A 19,683-nucleotide genomic window follows, 5' to 3' on the forward strand; every position below is an offset into this window, starting at 1 on the left:
CATTTGATCTTAAATCACTGATATCCTTTCTTCCGCTTGATCAAATCGGCTATTGAAGCGTATGTATGCTTCACAAAGTTCTCGTACGGTGGTTTTCAGCTCCATCAGGTCATTTAAGCTCTTCTCTACCCTGGTTATTCTAGTTAGCCATTCGTCTAACCTTTTTTCAAGCTTTTTAGCTTCCTTTTGGTGGATTAGAACATGCTCCTTAAGCTCAGAGAAGTTTGTTATTACCGACCTTCTGAAGCCTACTTCTGTCAACTTGTCAAATTCGTTCTCCGTCTAGTTTTGTTCCCTTGCTGGTGAGGAGTTTTGTTCCTTTGGAGAAGAGGCATTCTGGTTTTTGGAATTTTCAGCCTTTCTGCTCTGGTTTCTCCCCATCTTTGTGGTTTAATCTACCTTTGGTCTTTGATGTTGGTGACCTACGGATGGGGTTTTGGTGTGGATGTCCTTTTTGTTGATGTTGATGTTGATGCTATTCCTTTCTGTTTGTTAGTTTTCCTTCTAACAGAGAGGCCCCTCAGCTGCAGGTCTGTTGGAGTTTGCTGGAAGTCCATTCCAGACTCTGTTTGCCTGGGTATCACCAGCAGAGGCTGCAGAACAGCAAATATTGCTGCCTGATTCTTCCTCTGGAAGCTTCATCTCAGAAGGGCACCTGCCTGTATGAGATACCTGTCGGCCCCTACTGGGAGGTGTCTCCCAGTAGACTGACTATATTTTCAAGGAGCTTGACTGAAGGAAACTTTTCCCTTCATCCCCTAGCCCACACCCTAATCCTGTAATTACTTTATTCTAAGTATCTCAAGTATATCCCATCTTTTTTCATTCAAATAAGTTCTTGCCTCTTGGTCTACTAACTTCCCTAAATCCTGCCCTTCTCTGGTGTAATCAGATGTGATCTTTTGAGTTCTTTGGTTAAAAGTATCCATTAACCTTCCATTTCCTTTAAGATAAAATTCAAAACCTTTAATATGAACTGCGGTATTCAGTGTGATCTGACCCCTGCGCCCCATCTCATCTTTCATACCTTCAACTCCAGCTATTCTGAACTCTGTTTCTATAGGTTATCATTTATTCTTTGTGTCCTTTCTACCTTTGTACACTTAGAAGCCCAATCTCCGTCATTTCATCTGACTAAATTGCTTCTTATGCCTGAGGATCAAGCCCAGGATGACTGGACTGCTACCAAGACTCCCTGTCCCTCCTCTTACCACTCAACGAAATGTGTTCTTCCTTTGTGTTCTGTAAAATCTTCTGCATGCTTGTTATCACATTTATCACAGTATGTTTTTATTGTTTATTTTCTTTCCAAGGCGACTCTTCCTTCTTTTGTCCTCCTGTGGTTGAGCTTCTTGAAGTGCTGAGACAATGGCCTTTTTTTTTTCTTCTTCATCTTTCTCATCCCCTTTACCTAGAAGGATGTCCAGATTATAGTAGTTACTCATTATGCGTTTGGGATGGGTGAACAGATAGATTCATGGATGAATATCTTAAGATTTGAGGCCAGGCACGATGACTCACGCCTGTAATTCCGGCACTTTGGGAGGCTGAAGCCAGCAGATCACGAGGTCAGGAGATCGAGACCATCCTGGCCAACATGGTGAAACCCCGTCTCTACTAAAAATACAAAAATGTAGCTGGATGTGGTGGCACATGCCTGTAATCCCAGCTAGCAGGGAGGCTGAGGCAGGAGAATCACTTGAACCCGGGAGGTGGAGGTTGCAGTGAGCCATGATGGCGCCACTGTACTCCAGCCTGGGCAAAAAAAAATTTTTTTTTTTTTTTTAGATGGATTCTCGCTCTGTCACCCAGGCGGAGGCTTCAGTGAGTCAAGATCGCGCCACTGCACTCCAGCCTGGGTGACAGAGCAAGACTCCATCTGAAAAAAAAAAAAAAAAAGAAATAAAATACCAGAAAGTAGATTAATGGTTGCCAGAAGATGAGGGTAGAGAGGATAAAGTGTCACAGAATGGGTATGGGCTTCTGTTTGGGGTGATAATGTTCTATAATTAGGCAATGGTGGTTGTTGCCCATCCTTGTGAATATAGTAAAAAACCACTGAATTGTACACTTTAGAGAGGTAAATTTTATGGCATATGAATTATATCTTAATTTGAAATGAACAAAAAAAAGATGAGATACAGTAAAATGTTTAGCCTTTGACAATACTGTCATGGTTCTTAGGGAAGAGACTTGTTCATAAGGAAATTTATGCCTGTCAGAACAAGTAAGTTTTCAAATTAAAAGGTTAAGACATTCAGAAAATCTAAATGGTTATCTAAACATCTCTTGGCAGAAAATCTATTTCTAGCTCAATTGTAGGACATCTGACTTTGCGTTTGATAAAATAGTAAGGAAATTTTCTGCTTATAGTTTTAATTTTTCTGGCTTTTGTTACTGTTTGTCCTAAGTTTTTGAGATACCAGAAAGCTTTGCTTTTCTTTTCTTTTTTTTTTTTTTATTTTTTAAAGGTTCAAGTTATTCTCCTGCCTCAGCCTCCAGAGTAGCTGGGATTACGGGCGTGCACCACCACACCTGGCTAATTTTTATATTTTTAGTAGAGACCGGGTTTCACCATGTTAGCCAGACCAGCCTTGAACTCCTGACCTCAGGTTATCCACCCACCTTGGCCTCCCAAAGTGCTGGCATTACAGGCATGAGCCACCATGCCCGGCCTGAAAGCTCAGTTATTGATGGTAGCCAAGGGATTAGAGCTTTTACTCATGTTTTTGTTTTTGAGGAGGGAGGAGAAGAAATCCTTCCCATCCCTTGTGTTTTCTTCAGATCTTCCTCAGCACTCATACAGAATTAACTGCATGCTTCCATGTCATTCCTAATGTACTTTTTATACACCTCTGTCCTTCTAAAAAGCAGATCTGGTCGTGTCACCCCCTACTTTCTCTTCTGCGACTTCCCGTTATTCTTGGGTTAAAGTTCAGTCATGGCTTACAAAGGCTTTCTGATCTGGCCTGGCTTGAGGCTCCTGGGTCAGTCCTCCGTTGGACTTCTGGTTCCCTCCACCCCTTGCTTCCATGGATGCGGTGTCATCTGCCTAAAAAAGTCTTCTCCCTACCTTTGAATCTGGCTAACTGCTGCTAGCCTTTCAGGTTTCATCTTAGCATTTTCTATGGTAAATCTTCCCTGACCAAACTCCCCATCACTCTCCAGTTTGGAATACCCCTCCCCTATACTGCTGTGGTACCCAGTGATGCCATTAGCCAATTACTTGATCGTACTCCCTGCCATTGACTATGGTTGCCACTGGACAGTCTTTGTCCTTCTCCTTATGTTTTATCCACCAGTTCCTAACACTGTGTCTGGAACATAGTACGTACTGAGTAAACATTTGCTTGTTTCCTCTAATAGCCTATCTGTGAAACGCCTTGCCAAGCAAATGTTTAACTGAATCAGTGATTGATGACTGTATTTTTTTATCTAGGAGTATATAGTAGTCAGAGAGGAATGTACCCCCCTCCAAAAATAAATATATACATATGTCTTCATGTTCTACATCATCCAAAGTCTCTGCTCTATCTCACCAACTGAACAATTTAAGGCTCATTTTTGCTACATTTCAGAAATTGGATCACTTAAAATCATTTTATGGAAGCTTGAAGATAAAGTAATATCTAGTCATTATCTGTAAGAATAGGCTTTAGATACTTTCTAGTGTAAGATGTGTTAAAACAGTTGTATAAAGTGGACCTGATGGGCTGGGCTCAGTGGCTCACTCCTGTAATGCCAGCACTTTGGGAGGCCAAGGCGGGTGGATCACCTGATGGCAGGAGTTCAAGACCAGCCTGACCAACATGGAGAAACCCCGTCTCTACTAAAAATACAAAATTAGCCAGGCGTTGGTGGCACATGCCTGTAATCCCAGCTACTCAGGAGGCTGAGGCAGGAGAATTGCTTGAACCCGGGAGGCAGAGGTTGTGGTGAGCCGAGATCGTGCCATTGCACTCCAGCCTGGGCAGTAAGAGGGAAACTCTGTCTAAGAGTGGACCTTATAGTGTATGTGTCAAGTGTTTTAAGGGAATGAAGAGGCTGGGGCTGGCACTTGTAATCCCAGCACTTTGGGAGGCCAAGGCAGGGGAATTGCTTGAAGCCAGGAGTTCAAGACCAGCCTGGCAACACAGATCCCATCTCTACAAATTTTTTTTTTTTTTTTGAGACAGAGTCTCGCTCTGTCGCCCAGCCTGGAGTGCAGTGGCGCTATCTCGGCTCACTGCAACCTCTGCCTCCGGGGTTCACGCCGTTCTCCTGCCTCAGTCTCCTGAGTAGCTGGGACTACAGGCGCCTGCCACCACACCAGCTAATTTTTTGTATTTTTTAGTAGAGACGGGGTTTCACCGTGTTAGCCAGGATGGTCTCGATCTCCTGACCTCGTGATCCGCCCGCCTCTGCTTCCCAAAGTGCTGGGATTACAGACGTCAGCTACTGCGCGTGGCTATTTTTTTAAAAATTAATGAATGAATGAAGATAAATATGCCTAGAAACTAGAGCCTGGGCGACTCTCCTCCATGAAACCGATCTATGAAAGCACTGTTGATTGTGAGATCTGAGACTGAATCCACCAAATCTGAGCTTCTGGCTTAGACTTTTTGGTTCAAGCAGAATTTAGCTCATATAACCTATTTATATTTTCCTTGAAAACCTTACCAAGGATCTTAATTTTTCATTTTTTTCTTGACTTTTTAATGGTTTTTAATTTATAGCTCTAAAAAATTTGTCATTTAAGAATCGCTTGAACCCGAGAGGTGGAGGTTGCAGTGAGCCAAGATCACGCTGTTGCACTCTAGCCTGGGCAACAAGAGTGAAACTCTGTCTCAAAAAATAAATAAATAAATAAAAATTGTCCTTTAGTAAAAATGACAAAAGTATATCTGAATAGTCATCGTTTTATTTGGCTTGCATTTTTTTCCTTTTATCTAGGAATGTGATGGCATTTTATCCTACTTTGTTTGTTATCTGATGTGAATATGCTTTGTCTGACTCTGTATAATTGGCTTTTGTCATTTAGCATTGATAATAAATTTCATACTGTTCTAACTGGAGTTTTTCTTTGTTTTGTTTTATTTTTCCTCTCATATCTAGTTGTTGTGGAATTATAAGCTGAACCTAACTACAGATCCCAAATTTGAATCTGTGGCCAGAGAGGTTTGCAAATCTACTATAACAGAGGTAAGTTGTGAAAGAATTTTGTAGATATCTAATGGCTTAGAGGAGAAAATTACCAGACCAGCCCTTATGAGAGGAATGACTCAGTTACATTACTTTTCTTAGAATTCACATCTGTCTTGGTTGAAAATTAGGAAGTTGAGGGGTGTAATTAGACTCTTTTTGTTAACGTCCACCTACGCTTACATTAGGATACTATTGATTGAGGCAGTTGGAAATCAGGTTCTATTGGTCTCAAAACAGCAAGTAAAAGTGCTGAGGTATCAGTGCTACTCTCACACATTGGACAACGTGCTGTGTCTGAAGCGTATCAGCCTGGTTACAGGCGGTCTGTCAGCATTCCTGTTTTGGCTATGCAGCTGGATCAATTGACCCACAGAGGTATATACTTCAAATAATAGGAGTTAGTGTTAAAAAGATTAAGATTTTAAAAATTATTTATCTTGGCCCACTGTAAACAACAAATAGTATTAGTGAAAATTGTGGTACTTTAAATTTTTTTTTTTTTTTTTTTGAATCAGTAATAGAAACTCCAGAAAGCCAGAGTTTCTGCATACTGAAATATGAGAATCACAGAGAAAACAGTTGCTATTTTTCCACCCCAGAATTAACAGTCATAGATCTCACACCATATTAATTTGTCCTCAAGCTGGCCCTATTGATGAATTAAGTCAGGGCCACATTCTTCAGAGCTCTTAAGGAAGACCCTGTGTCATCCAGATAAGCCATCAGCCTGTGTTCCTTGTGTCATTATGGGGACTCGTAGAACCTGTTTTCTCAAACTTTCTAATACTAGATCACTTATGTTTTATTCTTTTAAAGCAGTGACCCCTCATATTTACCCTGGGGCTTCTGAGCAGAAAGGCATATCGTTGAAAAATTTATCTTTAGCTCCTAGCTTTAATATTCTACATCTCAAACTCCCTTAGCTAGCTATAGCACTAAACCTCTAACTTTAAAATACCAAGGGCAAAGATGTTTGCTTAATAACAAAACTAAATACAAACAAAGAAATTATTCCCAGGCTTGAACTTTAAATGTTTGTATTTTCCCTCTATATTGTGGTACTATACAATTATAAGTAGATTTTTTTTTTTGAGATGGAGTCTTGCTCTGTCGCCCACACTGGAGTGCAGTGGTGCCACCTTGGCTCACTGCAACCTCTGCCTCCCAGGTTCAAGCAATTCTCCTGCTTCAGCCTCCCAAGTAACTGGGATTACAGGCACACGCCACCAGGCCTGGCTAATTTTTGTATTTTTAGTAGAGACAGGGTTTTGCCATGTTGGCCAGTCTGGTCTCAAATCCTGACCTCAGGTGATCCACCCGCTTCAGCCTCCCAAAGTGCTGGGATTACAGGCATGAGTCACTGTGCCCGGCCATAAGTAGTTTTTTTTAAAAAACACGTTGGGAGAGATACATATATACATACCCACATATGTTTGTTTTGCCCCATTTTGTGTCCCATTAAATACATACCAGTTTGATTGGCCCAGGGAAATTTAGTTGAGTATGTACATATTCACTAGAATAATTTCACTCTTTGCATTAGGCTGGCTTCCATATAATGTGTATATCACAATGGTCCTCTGTGACCTTTTGGGGTGTTCTAGTTTTGTAAAAGATTAGCATTAACAAGGACACTTCTCCCTCCCACAGGAAGATTATACTGGAGTCAGGGAAATTAAATATCAGGAAGAACACAGTCTCCAGCAAAACATTTCATTCTATATTTTCCTTCTATCATCTTTCTTAATTTTGGAATCCTACTTCCAAGGAGAAAAACAACATCACAAGAATACCTGTAAACTATTAATACAAACCAAACTTAATCTCCAGGATTGAGCTAAATCCTGCCTGCTTTCCTCCTGGCTCCAGTCAAAAAATAGAGTGACTGCAGCATTTTGCTAATGGTACCTTTTCAGTCTGCTCCCCAGCCACTTCAGAGTTTACTTCTATTTTTAAATATGTTGATGATGATTTAGTGCCCCTTTTTTGCTATTCATCTTAGAAGTTTAGTAAGATAGAAGGAAAAAGTGCTGTCCAGCAGAATGAAGAAACATGCAAACTTCTCATTCTAACATCACGCCCTGTTGTAATGGATAGTGAGCTGAAAAATGAGTAGGTGCCACATCTCTGTGTTTCAGTAAAATCTCAAGTGATTGAAGCTAAAATTTGCATTTAGTTTCTTATTGAGGCTACAGTTCAAAATGTGCTCCTAGTTTTTCTTGAGATTTTTTTTTTTTTTTTTTTTTTTGAGGCGGAGTCTCACTCTGTAACCCAGGCTGGAGTGCAGTGGCGCGATCTCTGCTCACTGCAAGCTCCGCCTGTCAGGTTCATGCCATTCTCTTGCCTCAGCCTCCCAAGTAGCTGGGACTTCAGGCACCTGCCACCACGCCTGGCTAATTTTTTTTGTATTTTTAGTAGAGATGGGGTTTCACTGTGTTAGCCAGGATGGTCTCAGTCTCCTGACCTCGTGATCTGCCCGCCTCGTCCTCCCAAGCTGGGATTACAGGTGTGAGCCACCACTCCTGGCCTCTTGAGATGTTTTAAAACTTTTGGTTGCCTAATATTAGGGCCTGGAAAAATGTTTCTGTGTTTCATTAAGTGGATGTCTGCCACTAGTCTTGTTTTTTATCCAATGTTTTTCTGTGGTTGAATTACAAGTGCTGGGATTTTCAAGCATCTATTCCTCCTTTCACTTTTCAAACTTAACTCTGTTTTGTTCAGCAAAAAAAAAAAAAAAAAATCTTTTCCAGGACATACAGTCCTGGCCCTCTTTTTTTTTTTTTTTAGATGGAGTCTCTCATTGTCACCGGGGCTGAAGTGCAGTGGCACAATCTTGGCTCACTGCAACCTCCACCTCCTGGGTTCAAGCAATTCTCCTGCCTCAGCCTCCCAAGTAGCTGGGACTATAGATGTGTGCCACCACACTCAGCTAATTTTGGGTTTTTTGTTTATTTGTTTAGAGAAGGAGTCTCGCTCTGTTGCCCAGGGTGGAGTGCAATGGCTCAATCTTGGCTCACTGCAACCTCCGCCTCCCGCGTTCTAGCAATTCTCCTGCCTCAGCCTTCCAAGTAGCTGGGACTACAGGCGCACGCCACCACACCTGGCTAGTTTTTTGTATTTTATTAGAGACGGGCTTTCGCCGTGTTCCCCAGGCTTGTCTCAAACTCCTGAGCTCTGGTAGTCCACCCGCCTCAGCCTCCCAAAGTGCTAGGATTACAGGCATGAGCCACCGCGCCTGGCCAATTTTTGTATTTTTAGTAGAGACGGGGTTTCAGCATGTTGGCCAGGCTGGTCTCAAACTCCTAACTTCAAGTGATCCACCCCCCTCGGTCTTCCAAAGTGCTGGGATTACAGAAGTGAGCCACTGCACCCAGCCATGGCCCTCTTTTAGGCATCACAAAAACTTACTTGGGGTTAAACTGAAAGAATTTCATTCATCTTGACTGTTGAAAATCACTGCTGTCTCTGAAACCAGTGTGAGACTATTGACTAAATTCCCAAGTTTGCCCCTTTAGAAATAAACACAACTTTCTTTTTTGAACTGAGTTATTTACATGATCTGGATTTGATACTGGAGTTAGAGGTGAAGAGAACCTGTTGCCTATAGGATAATTCATCAGAGGTGTGTCCTTCATCCAGCACCTTTTGGAAGAGGAGATTTGTTTGTTTTGCCCTATGGGCATGCTTGTTATAGATAGCCTAATGGGGAGAATGCTCTCTACTGGATTCAAAGCACTGTTTCTTGTTTATATTCAAAATAAACATTCCCATTTAACTCCTTCCTCTTGTCAGAATTGCCACTTCAGTTTGTCTTAATTTCTCCAAATGCAATAGGCTCTTTTCCAAACACCCTTCTCTGTTTTATAATTTAAGCTTATAATTCTATTAGTAGCTTTTACTTTTGCCTGAATTTCAGCATTTGGGGGCTAGTTTGCTTTATTAGCATTTTGTGGTTTGGAATGCACTTTGCAGGAACACCACCATGCAGAATCACTCTGTGCCTGATCCACTAGATCATATGTCTAAACCACCCAAACTAGGTTGCCCTTCCCAAACTTCTTGCTAAACTGCACTGAACATTATTTTAAACATGTTTCTGTCCCAGACCACAGCGGTTAAGTTTGGATTCTACTGATTTCAAAAACACATGTTCAATCCATAGTTAATTTAGAACACATTAATGTCATGTCAAGAAGTAGGCCAGGCACGGTGGCTCACGCTTGTAATCCCAGCACTTTGGGAAGCCAAGGTGGGCAGGTCACCTGGGGTCAGGAGTTCGAGACCAGCCTGGCCAACATGGCAAAACCCCGTCTCTACTAAAAATACAAAAATTAGCCTGGCATGGAGGCGAGCTTCTGTAATCCAGCTACTCAGGAGGCTGAGGCAGGAGAATCACTTGAGCCCGGGAGCCAGGGGTTGCAGTGAGCCGAGATCATGTCACTCCACTCCAGCCTGGGCAACAGAGCAAGACTCCGCCTCAAAAGATAAATAATAATAATATCATGTCAAGAAGTAATATTACACCTTCCCTCCTGTCTCTCCTTGGCCCTTAGGTTTACCTAACAATAATAGTTTTCTGTGTAGCTTGGCTTAGGGTATGCAGCTGGACTTCACTTCTGCACCTGTTTGTCAAACCTTCCTCCCTAGATTCATCCCCTCGCTGTCCCCTGCATTTTTTGCATGGTTACAAAGACTTCCATAGGACCATGCCAAAGCTGTAGATGTTAACAGCTCTTTTCACTGCATTTAGAAGTGAGCATTACCTAAGCATTTGGATATGTAGGTGATTTTTTGCAAAACACATTAATGAGGTTTTTCTAGAAGGCACAACAGTCTGAGTAGGGATGACACTATTTTTCTTTAAAATAAATGTATTCCTAAATGTTTTCCTTGGATATATTTCTAAGCATTTTTCTTTTTTTCTCCCAAGTAAAGAATTAGGAAATCAACAGGAAAATGTCAGACATGTTTCTCTTTGATAAATATTATTTGATACAAGCATGGAACACTTTTGTAAAACAGCTACTTTATTTTGAGCAGATTAAAGAATGTGCTGATGAACCAGTTGGAAAAGGTTACATGGTTTCCTGCTTGGTGGATCACCGAGGCAACATCACTGAGTATCAGTGTCACCAATACATTACCAAGATGACGGCCATCATTTTTAGTGATTACCGTTTAATCTGTGGCTTCATGGATGACTGCAAAAATGACATCAACATTCTGAAATGTGGCAGTATTCGGCTTGGAGAAAAGGTATGTAATACTACATTAGCTTCAACAAAGGGGTCTTAAAAATTTGGTGTATGAAAAGCTTTGTATAACTGACATGGGAAAAATTTAGGACCGGAGTGACCTTAAGTTGAAATTAAAGAAACTTGTCCAGACAGCCCTAAGAGCTAAGGCTGGTTGACAAGGTATTTCATGTGTTTGTAGCAAAATATTTCAGTACTGTATGGGAAGCAGAGGAATTAATACCTGCAAAGAGTGATGTTATCTTCACAATATTAGACCAGCTGCTGGTTACCTATAATGTGCCTCTGGCAAAGGAGAGACCTGAGTTCGCTAATCTTTTTTTTTTGAGACAGAGTCTCCCTCTGTTTCCCAGGCTGGAGTACAGTGGTGGGATTTCTGCTCATTGCAGCCTCAGCCTCCTGGGTTCAAGTGATTCTCCTGCCTCAGCCTCCCGAATAGCTGGAACTACAGGCATGCACCACCACGCCCGGCTAATTTTTGTATTTTTAATAGAGATGGGGTTTCACCATGTCGGCCAGGCTGATCTTGAACTCCTGACCTCAAGTGATCCGCCCGCCTCGGCCTCCCAAAGTGCTGGGGTTACAGGCACGAGCCACCGGTCCCGGCCTAGTTCAATAATCTTTCTCTGCATGTATCCCACTGTTAGTATAAAAAAAATTCCTGGCCGGGCGCGGTGGCTCACGCCTGTAATCCCAACACTTTAGGAGGCCGAGGCGGGTAGATCACGAGGTCAGGAGATCAAGACCATCCTGGCTAACACGGTGAAACCCCGTCTCTACTAAAAATACAAAAAAAAAAAAAAAAAATTAGCCGGGCGTGGTGGCAGTCATCTGTAGTCCCAGCTACTTGGGAGGCTGAGGCAGAAGAAAGGCATGAACCCGGGAAGTGGAGCTTGCAGTGAGCCCAGATCACGCCACTGCACTCCAGCCTGGGAGACAGAGTGAGACTCCGTCTCAAAAAAACAACAAAAAAAAATTACTTAGCATACTGGCTGCTGTCCATCTATAAAATACTAGAAAATTTTAAGATACCTGAAGGTACTTCTAGTTGGTTGGAAGAAAAGTCCTCTCTAAATGTGATATATTATTAATCTTCACCTCAGAAGAACTGATTTTAGTAAAGACAGGAAAGAAAATAACTACCTAGCTAGTTTCTTCTTCCACAGTTACATTTGATCTTACTTTTTGACTTAGTCTGCTGAACAGAAGGTCACAGTAGAGATTTGGCTAGGTTTATTCTGAATTTGTTTGCTCAGCAAAAATGAAGAAAACTCCTGAAAAGTAATGGATGCCAGTGGGAGAGGGAGCCTGAGACCTGTGGCATCAGCTATTAATTGCTTCTGCTCATTAATCTGCTGTTCAGGAAATATAATGGAAAATAAAACCCATTTGTCCCTTTGCCCTCTATTTGTTCATGGTTGGCAGGCGTCTATCACTGACAAAGGGGACATGGTGTTAGGATCCTGGAACTGAGCACACAGTTCAAATGAAGGGTTTCTTGCTGTGTATTGTCTGGCTGTCACCAAAGCCCTGATGCCCTTTCCTTAATATCAGCACAGGGCCTGTTCCCTTATCAGAGTGTACCGCTGAGTTGGTCTTGAAAAACTCTGTGAGCTTGGCATAAATCTTTCAGGCAAATAAAGAAAGAATAGCTTTAATAAAGAACGCAGTGTTTTCCTTCCCAGCAGACTCTCAAAATGGCACAAAAGCACTTAAGTCACTCTTATGATTCAGGAAACTCCTCTGACTTTATTTAGGATGTTGAAAATTATATCCAATTCCAAACCTGGCTCCTTTTAAAGTCTCCACAGTGTTCCAAACATACTTTTCAGGAATCAGCGATGAGGCTTTTTCACCCTCGTGATGAGTGCTCCATGCAGTAAAGCCAAGCGTTTCAGTCCCTCTGTGGAGTAGTTCTTGCCTGGTTACCACCAAGGTAGCAGCTGATTAGCCTCCTTCTAGCTCTCCGAATTGTCACCTCCATGTATGAGTTACTAAGTCTGTAGTGACTGAAATGATTGCAGAAAACAGTACTGCTGGAGCCAAAAGGCACTACAGGATTGTTTATTCAACTTAGATAAAATAACAAAAATTGTTTCTATGGACTAAAGATAGAAATGACACTTTTGTCATTTAATCTTTCAGTATGCCTACCAGTTGGGTGAAATTTCAGTTTATACCAGGTCACTACACCAGCATCAAAGGCTTTCTTGTATTTTGGGGACAGTGAGATAGACTCACACCTGAACTTCTGAAAAAACACCTTCCTTCCTATATCATTCACTCTGTACTACAGCCAAATTTAAAAAAGAGGGAGGCATGTTCTCAGCTCTTCTCTGCCTTTTCTAAAACCCGTAGTTTGCTTTTCTGCAGCCAGTTATTTAGATAGAAAAATTATACTGAAAATTAACAAAGCGGCTTCTGAACACACAAAACAACAGGCTTGTCAGTTTCAAATTTGCTGCCACTGAAGCTTGAAACTCTTCTATGACTGGCTTTGACCTGGCTGCCTCCAAAGGACCAAGGAGAGGAGTCATGGTTAATCTGTTTGTACCTTGCCTTTGTATGAACACGTAAATGTCATGATTTCCAAACTATGATTTTTTCAAATGTTAATATAAATTTTAGAACAAAGAAGATACATTAATAAAACCTTTAGAATTTTCTATAATAATAAATGTTGTCAAAATGAAAGGGCAGATTTCCAAAAGTAAAGATATAAACGATTTACATCATCTGAAGAGAAAGACTGTGGCTGCCAACAAAGGAACTTAATTGCGGACATGTGCCACAGTGTTAGTACTTTTATGCTTTTCTCTCGGTAGCTGTATCATTTATTATTTATTATTTCATTTATTATTTCCTGCTTTTAACCAGTTAATTTGAGTAATTCTGATATTCCTTTTTCCTGTATCTAGTGAGGTAGATTACAGAAGACAGCAGAAGGATTGAAATAGAGAATGGTTTATAACAGAGATAAAAACTGAGTTCTCGCCTACTATTGAGAGATTAGTGTTAGCATCTGTTGTTGGTTTTTTTTGGGGGGGCGGGGGCCGTTGTTGTTAAAGGACACGGAATATGGGGAAGAAAAAATACTGCCTATCAAACTTCTAAAAACGGATCAAGGCATTGGCAGTAGATTTTAGGCAGATGTTTTTCTACCATAATAAAATTAACAAAAAATTATTGTAAGTTCATTTAGAGGATAATTTATTACTCATATGCCAAGCCTGTGTATTAATAACTTTTTAAACCTAAATGAGCTTATTTTCTCATAATGTGCAGGTGTATAGTTCACCTCACTTTAATTAGTGTTTGGTAACTAACCATGCAGTCTTCGTTGTCAAATATTTGTATGCATTTCAGTTATAAACTCAAATGGGGTGCATTAAAAGCTCAGAGACTCTTGAGGAACTCCTGAAATACCCTTATTTGAAAAAAGTATTTATCTGAAAGTTACAATGAATGGAAACATCTAGTAGAGAAGTATTTTTTTTTTCTTTTGGTGTTGTTGTTGAGACGGAGTCTCGCTCTGTCGCCCAGGCTGGAGTGCAGTGGCGCGATCTTGGCTCACTGCAAGTTCCGCCTCCCAGGTTCACGCCATTCTCCTACCTCAGCCTCCTGAGCAGCTGGGACTACAGGTGCCCGCCACCATGCCCAGCTAATTTTTTGTATTTTTAGTAGAGACGGGGTTTCACAGTGTTAGCCAGGATTGTCTCGATCTCCTGACCTCGTGATCCACCCACCTCGGCCTCCCAAAGTGCTGGGATTACAGGCATGAGCCACCGTGCCCGGCCAGAAGTATTGTTATGACCTAATACCAGTGTAGTCACATATGGTCACACGTTGCTTATCAATGAGGATACAATGAGAATACCAGGACACGTTCTGAGAAATGTGTTGTTAGGCAAGTTCATCACTGGGTGAGTATCATAGAGTATAGCCTACTGCACACCTAGGGTATGTAGTAGCCTGTTGCTCCTAGGCTACAAACCTGTACAGCATGTGGCTGTGCTGAAATACTGGAGACATTTGTAACACAATTACAGTATTTGTGTATATAAGTACATATAAACGTAGGAAAGGTACAGTAAAAAACACAGTATTCCATAGCTGGGTGTGGTGGTGTGTGCTTCTAGTCCCAGCTGCTCGGGAGGCTGAGGCAGGAGGATCACTTGAGCCCAGGAGCTTGGGACTGCAGTGAGCTACGATCCCTCCACTGCACTCCAGCCTGGGCAACAGAGCAAGACCCTGTCTCTTAAAAAAATAAATAACAATAAAAGTTCAACAACAACAACAATAAAAAAACAAGTTTTAGGAGTTTTATAGACTCCACCCGCTCACCCAGATTAACCCCAGCTCTAGATAAATAAATAATGGACTGTTAGCTAGACACTTTATGTTCTACAACTCAGATGAGTTAGTTAACTCCTCTGAGCCTCTGTTAACTCATGTCCACAGTAGATATCAGAGCTGTGTCCTTTCTTCGTATGTGTGTTAGGCGATAACACGAAAGCTTTCATGGAAACACTTGGAAATTAAGGTGCTATGGACAAATCCTATTAAAATAGAAAAAAATACGTTCTTTGGTTGATTTGAAATTTTGTCTGAAGTAGATGTTACCCTACTTGGTTTTAGGAATCTTTTTTTTTTTTTTTTTTTTACCTGAGACAGAGTTCACTCTTGTTTTCTATGCTGGAGTGCAGTGGCGCTAACTCAGCTCACTGCAACCTCCGCCTCCCAGGTTCAAGCAATTCTCTCGCCTCAGCTTCCTGAGTAGCTGGGGTTATAGGTGTGTGTAACCACACCCAGCTAATTTTTGAATTTTTAGTAGAGACAGGGTTTCACCACGTTGGCCAGGCTGGTCTCAAACTCCTGACCTCAGATGATCGCCTGCCTCGGCCTCCCCAAGTGCTGGGATTACAGGCATGAGCCACCACACCTGGCCAGAATCTTTTTATTATATGCAGATTATTTCATAGATAGGCATTTTATTATAACAAGATTTTAAAAGCGTGTGTATAAATGATAGCACCATATATATACATATATATACATATGTGTGTGTATATATGTGTGTATATATATACATATATATACATATATACATATATGTGTGTATATATATATGTGTGTGTATATATATGTGTGTGTGTGTGTATATATATATATATATATATATATTTTTTTTTTTTTTTTTTTTTTTTTTTTTTTTGAGACAGAGCCTCGTACTGCCCCCCGGGCTGGAGTGCAATGGTGCCATCTCGGCTCACTGCAACCTCCACTTCCTGGGTTCAAGCAATTCTTCCTCAGCTTCCCGAGTAGCTGGGATTACAGGCACACACCACCACATCCAGCTGATATTTTGTATTTTTAGTAGAGACAGGGTTTCACTGTGTTGGCCAGACTGGTCTTGAACTCTTGACCTCGTGATCCACCCACCTTGGCCTCCCAAAGTGCTGGGATTACAGGCATGAGCCACCGCGGCAAGCTAATAGCACTATATTTTAAGATGCTTTGGTTTGCTATATTAGTGGTTATACCTTAAATTGTTGAAGCATATCTTTTTTTTTTTTTTTTTTTTTTTGAGACGGAGTCTCGCTCTGTCGCCCAGGCTGGAGTGCAGTGGCGCAATCTCGGCTCACTGCAAGCTCCGCCTCCCGGGTTCACGCCATTCTCCTGCCTCAGCCTTTCTGAGTAGCTGGGACTACAGGCGCCCGCCACCACGCCCGGCTAATTTTTTGTATTTTTAGTAGAGACGGGGTTTCACCGTGGTCTCGATCTCCTGACCTCGTGATCCGCCCGCCTCAGCCTCCCAAAGTGCTGGGATTACAAGCGTGAGCCACCGCGCCCGGCCTGAAGCATATCTTATAAGTATAGATTAGGACTCTTGAATAGAAAATATTTAGGGGAACTATCTCATATTTTGCATGAATGAATGTTTGTGGTTGCTATGGGGATGGTGAAATGTACAATTAAAGATAATTGGATGGTTTTTAAGAAAACTCTCAAAAGCATTTTGTGTAAAGAGTGGTAATCTTGTTAAATCCCATTAAGATAAATCCAAAACATCAACGTGAGTATTAAACAACAGATTCTACATATTGGGATGTTTGTGGACACCACAGAGTAGGGAAAGGAGAAAGAAAGTCTCTAACTTCTTAGTGGATTGTGTGGTCTGTTGGTTTTTAACTTGACTGAAAGCACCGTTATTTGGGAAATGCCTGGTTTTTAGAGACAAATGAACAGAGATTTCAGCAGTGTAATTTCAGTCTTGACAAGAACTATGACCAGAACTTTGAGCTGATGTGGTTTTTTTTTTTTTTTTTGACGGAGTTTCTGTCTTGTCGCCCAGGCTGGAGTGCAGTGGCACGATCTCAGCTCACTGCAACCTCCGCCTCCCGGGTTCAAGTGATTCTCCTGCATCAGCCTCCTGAGTAGCTGGGATTACAGGCACCTGCCACCATGCCTGGCTAATTTTTTGTATTTTTAGTAGAGATGGGGTTTCACCATGTTGGCCAGGCTGGTCTTGAACTCCTGATCTCAGGTGATCCACCTGCCTCGGCCTTCCAAAATGCTGGAATTACAGGCGTGAGCCACTGTGCCTGGCCCTGTTGTGTTTCTTATGAATTTTTGACATTTCAATTTTTTAAAAATTCAGGTTCTTATTTCTAGTGCTAACTAAACTATAATACTTAAACTTTCCAGGATCTCTGTTTCCATTTGTAGCATGCAAGTATTATATTCTAACTGAAGATTATTGAGAGCATTTTCTTTAACTTCCACAGTGTGGTTGGTTCTTACTTCGTTTCTCGGTAGAACATTAATAAGTCAACTCTATGATGGGGTTTTATTACTTTGTGTGTGTGTGTGTGTGTGTTTAGCCAAATGTTGTTTATTTGAAACCCATATGGTAAAAGTTTTAAAATATTAATATCCTCGCTATTTTAGGATGCACATTCACAAGGTGAGGTGGTATCATGCTTGGAGAAAGGCCTGGTGAAAGAAGCAGAAGAAAGAGAACCCAAGATTCAAGTTTCTGAACTCTGCAAGAAAGCCATTCTCCGGGTGGCTGAGCTGTCATCGGATGACTTTCACTTAGACCGGCATTTATATTTTGCTTGCCGAGATGATCGGGAGCGTTTTTGTGAAAATGTGAGTCAGCTCAGAAACTGTTCTTTTCTTCCTTTTATTTTTACACATATATAATCTTGTTTTAATTAATTTAATTTTGTTGTTTTTTGAGAGACTGAGTCTCACTATGTTGCCCAGGCTGGTCACGAATTTCTGACATGAAGCAATCCTCCCATCTCAGCCTCCCTAATTTTTGAGACAGGGTCTTGCTGTGGTGCCCAGGCTGGAGTGCAGTGGTGTGATCATGGCTCACTGCAGCCTCCAACTTCTGGGTTCAAGTGATTCTTCTGCCTCAGCCTCCCAAGTAGCACCATCTTGCCTGGCCAATTTTTTTAAAAAAATTTTGTAGAGATGGGGCATTGCTGTATTGCCCATACTGGTCTTGAACCCCTGGCCTCAGATGATCCTCCTCCCTCTGTCTCTGAAAGTACTAGGGTTATAGGCACGAGCCACTGTGACTTAAATATTTTTTAATACTCTATTCTAACATAAAATAAGCCATCAAGAAACCTCACATGTAGAAAAGCCACAGAAATGGAAGAAGAAATTGGTCCCAGTATAGCAGAAAGTGGTAACTGGATGCTCAACCTTGATGATTAAACATTTAGTTAACAGCTGGCTTCTAATGATCTCCGCTTAGTATTTTTTCTGCTTTATCTCACTTCTCAATTTCAGTTCTTGGAAGTCTGTTTTATCTATAGGAATTTTATTTTACTCAGGATCTTATTTACATCTATTCAGTGGCTAAAACTTTGACGCATTATATATTTATGTGTTTTTGGCTAGGGTGAAGAAAACAGCAGGTGGCTAATTTTTAAAACCAAATCCTTGATTACCACCTGCTGACTCTATAGAACAGCCTTCTAACACTTTAAATAGAATGGTCTCTCCATCCTTACAACAAAGTACTGAAAGTAACTTGTGTACACTTCCACTCTGCCTGCTGGTTTGCATTAACAGCTTTAACCGTCAGAGACACTGATGTAAGAGTGTCGTTAACTCTAGCATACACTTGTAAGAAAGAAGACTCAGAGGCCGGGTGCGGCAGCTCACGCCTGTAATGCCAGCACTTTGGGAGGCCGAGGCAGGCGGATCACTTGAGGTCAGGAGTTCGAGACCAGGCTGGCCAGTATGGTGAAAGCCCATCTCTACTAAAAATAAAAAAATTAGTTAGGCAGGGTGGCGGGGGCCTGTAATCCCAGCTACTCGGGGCTCTGAGGCAGGAGAATTGCTTGAACCCAGGAGGCAGAGGTTGCACTGAGCTAAGATTGTGCCACTGCACTCCAGCCTGTGCAACAGAGCAAGACTCTATCTCAAAAAAAAAAAAAAAAAAAAAAGACTCAGACTCTGTCACTTCTCTTGGTTCCCTAATTAACAAAATACATCTGAGAACAAATGGCAGACTCCAAATACCATGGGAATTTTTTTCATCTTTACTGCAGTCACTGTTTTTGTTAAAAGCCTATTAAATTTTATAAATGGAAGAGCTGTTTGTCCAAAGGTATCTACCATTATAATCATTTAGTAGAAAGTTCTATATGAGATTGTGGATAATGTTCAGCATAACTGTTTAGCTAAAGTAATAATAATGTGTATGTTTCATCTTATAGACACAAGCTGGTGAAGGCAGAGTGTATAAGTGCCTCTTTAACCATAAATTTGAAGAATCCATGAGTGAAAAGGTAAGTATTATTTTGAAACTAATGGTTGGCCGGGCGCGGTGGCTCACGCCTGTAATCCCAGCACTTTGGGAGGCCGAGGCGGGCGGATCACAAGGTCAGGAGATCGAGACCATCCTGGCTAACACGGTGAAACCCCATCTCTATTAAAAATACAAAAAATTAGCCGGGCGTGGTGGTGGGCGCCTGTAGTCCCAGCTACTCGGAGAGGCTGAGGCAGGAGAATGGCGTGAACCCGGGAGGCAGAGCTTGCGGTGAGCCGAGATTGCGCCACTGCACTCCGGCCTGGGCGACAGAGCGAGACTCCGTCTCAAAAAAAAAAAAAAAAAAAAAAAGAAACTAATGAATGTTTTATTTGTTTTTTAAAAGCTTTCTCAGCCAGGCACGGTGGCTCACGCCTGTAATCCCAGCACTTTGGGAGGCTGAGGTGG

General features: G+C 41.6%; 1 protein-coding gene across 2 annotated transcripts in view; it reads left to right on the plus strand.

The window, feature by feature from the left end:
• Positions 1–19,683, plus strand: part of GLG1 (golgi glycoprotein 1) — a 163,359-nt gene that overhangs the window by 98,124 nt on the left and 45,552 nt on the right. For both annotated transcript variants that reach the window (XM_055233250.2, XM_063611556.1), the window contains 4 exons: positions 5,095–5,181; positions 10,225–10,440; positions 17,391–17,594; positions 19,184–19,255. In XM_055233250.2, coding sequence (XP_055089225.1) covers positions 5,095–5,181; positions 10,225–10,440; positions 17,391–17,594; positions 19,184–19,255 — 579 coding nt within the window. The remainder of the gene's footprint in view (positions 1–5,094; positions 5,182–10,224; positions 10,441–17,390; positions 17,595–19,183; positions 19,256–19,683) is intronic.

This window comes from Symphalangus syndactylus, chromosome 11, assembly GCF_028878055.3.
Source record: "Symphalangus syndactylus isolate Jambi chromosome 11, NHGRI_mSymSyn1-v2.1_pri, whole genome shotgun sequence".
In the NCBI taxonomy this organism is placed as follows: domain Eukaryota; kingdom Metazoa; phylum Chordata; class Mammalia; order Primates; family Hylobatidae; genus Symphalangus; species Symphalangus syndactylus.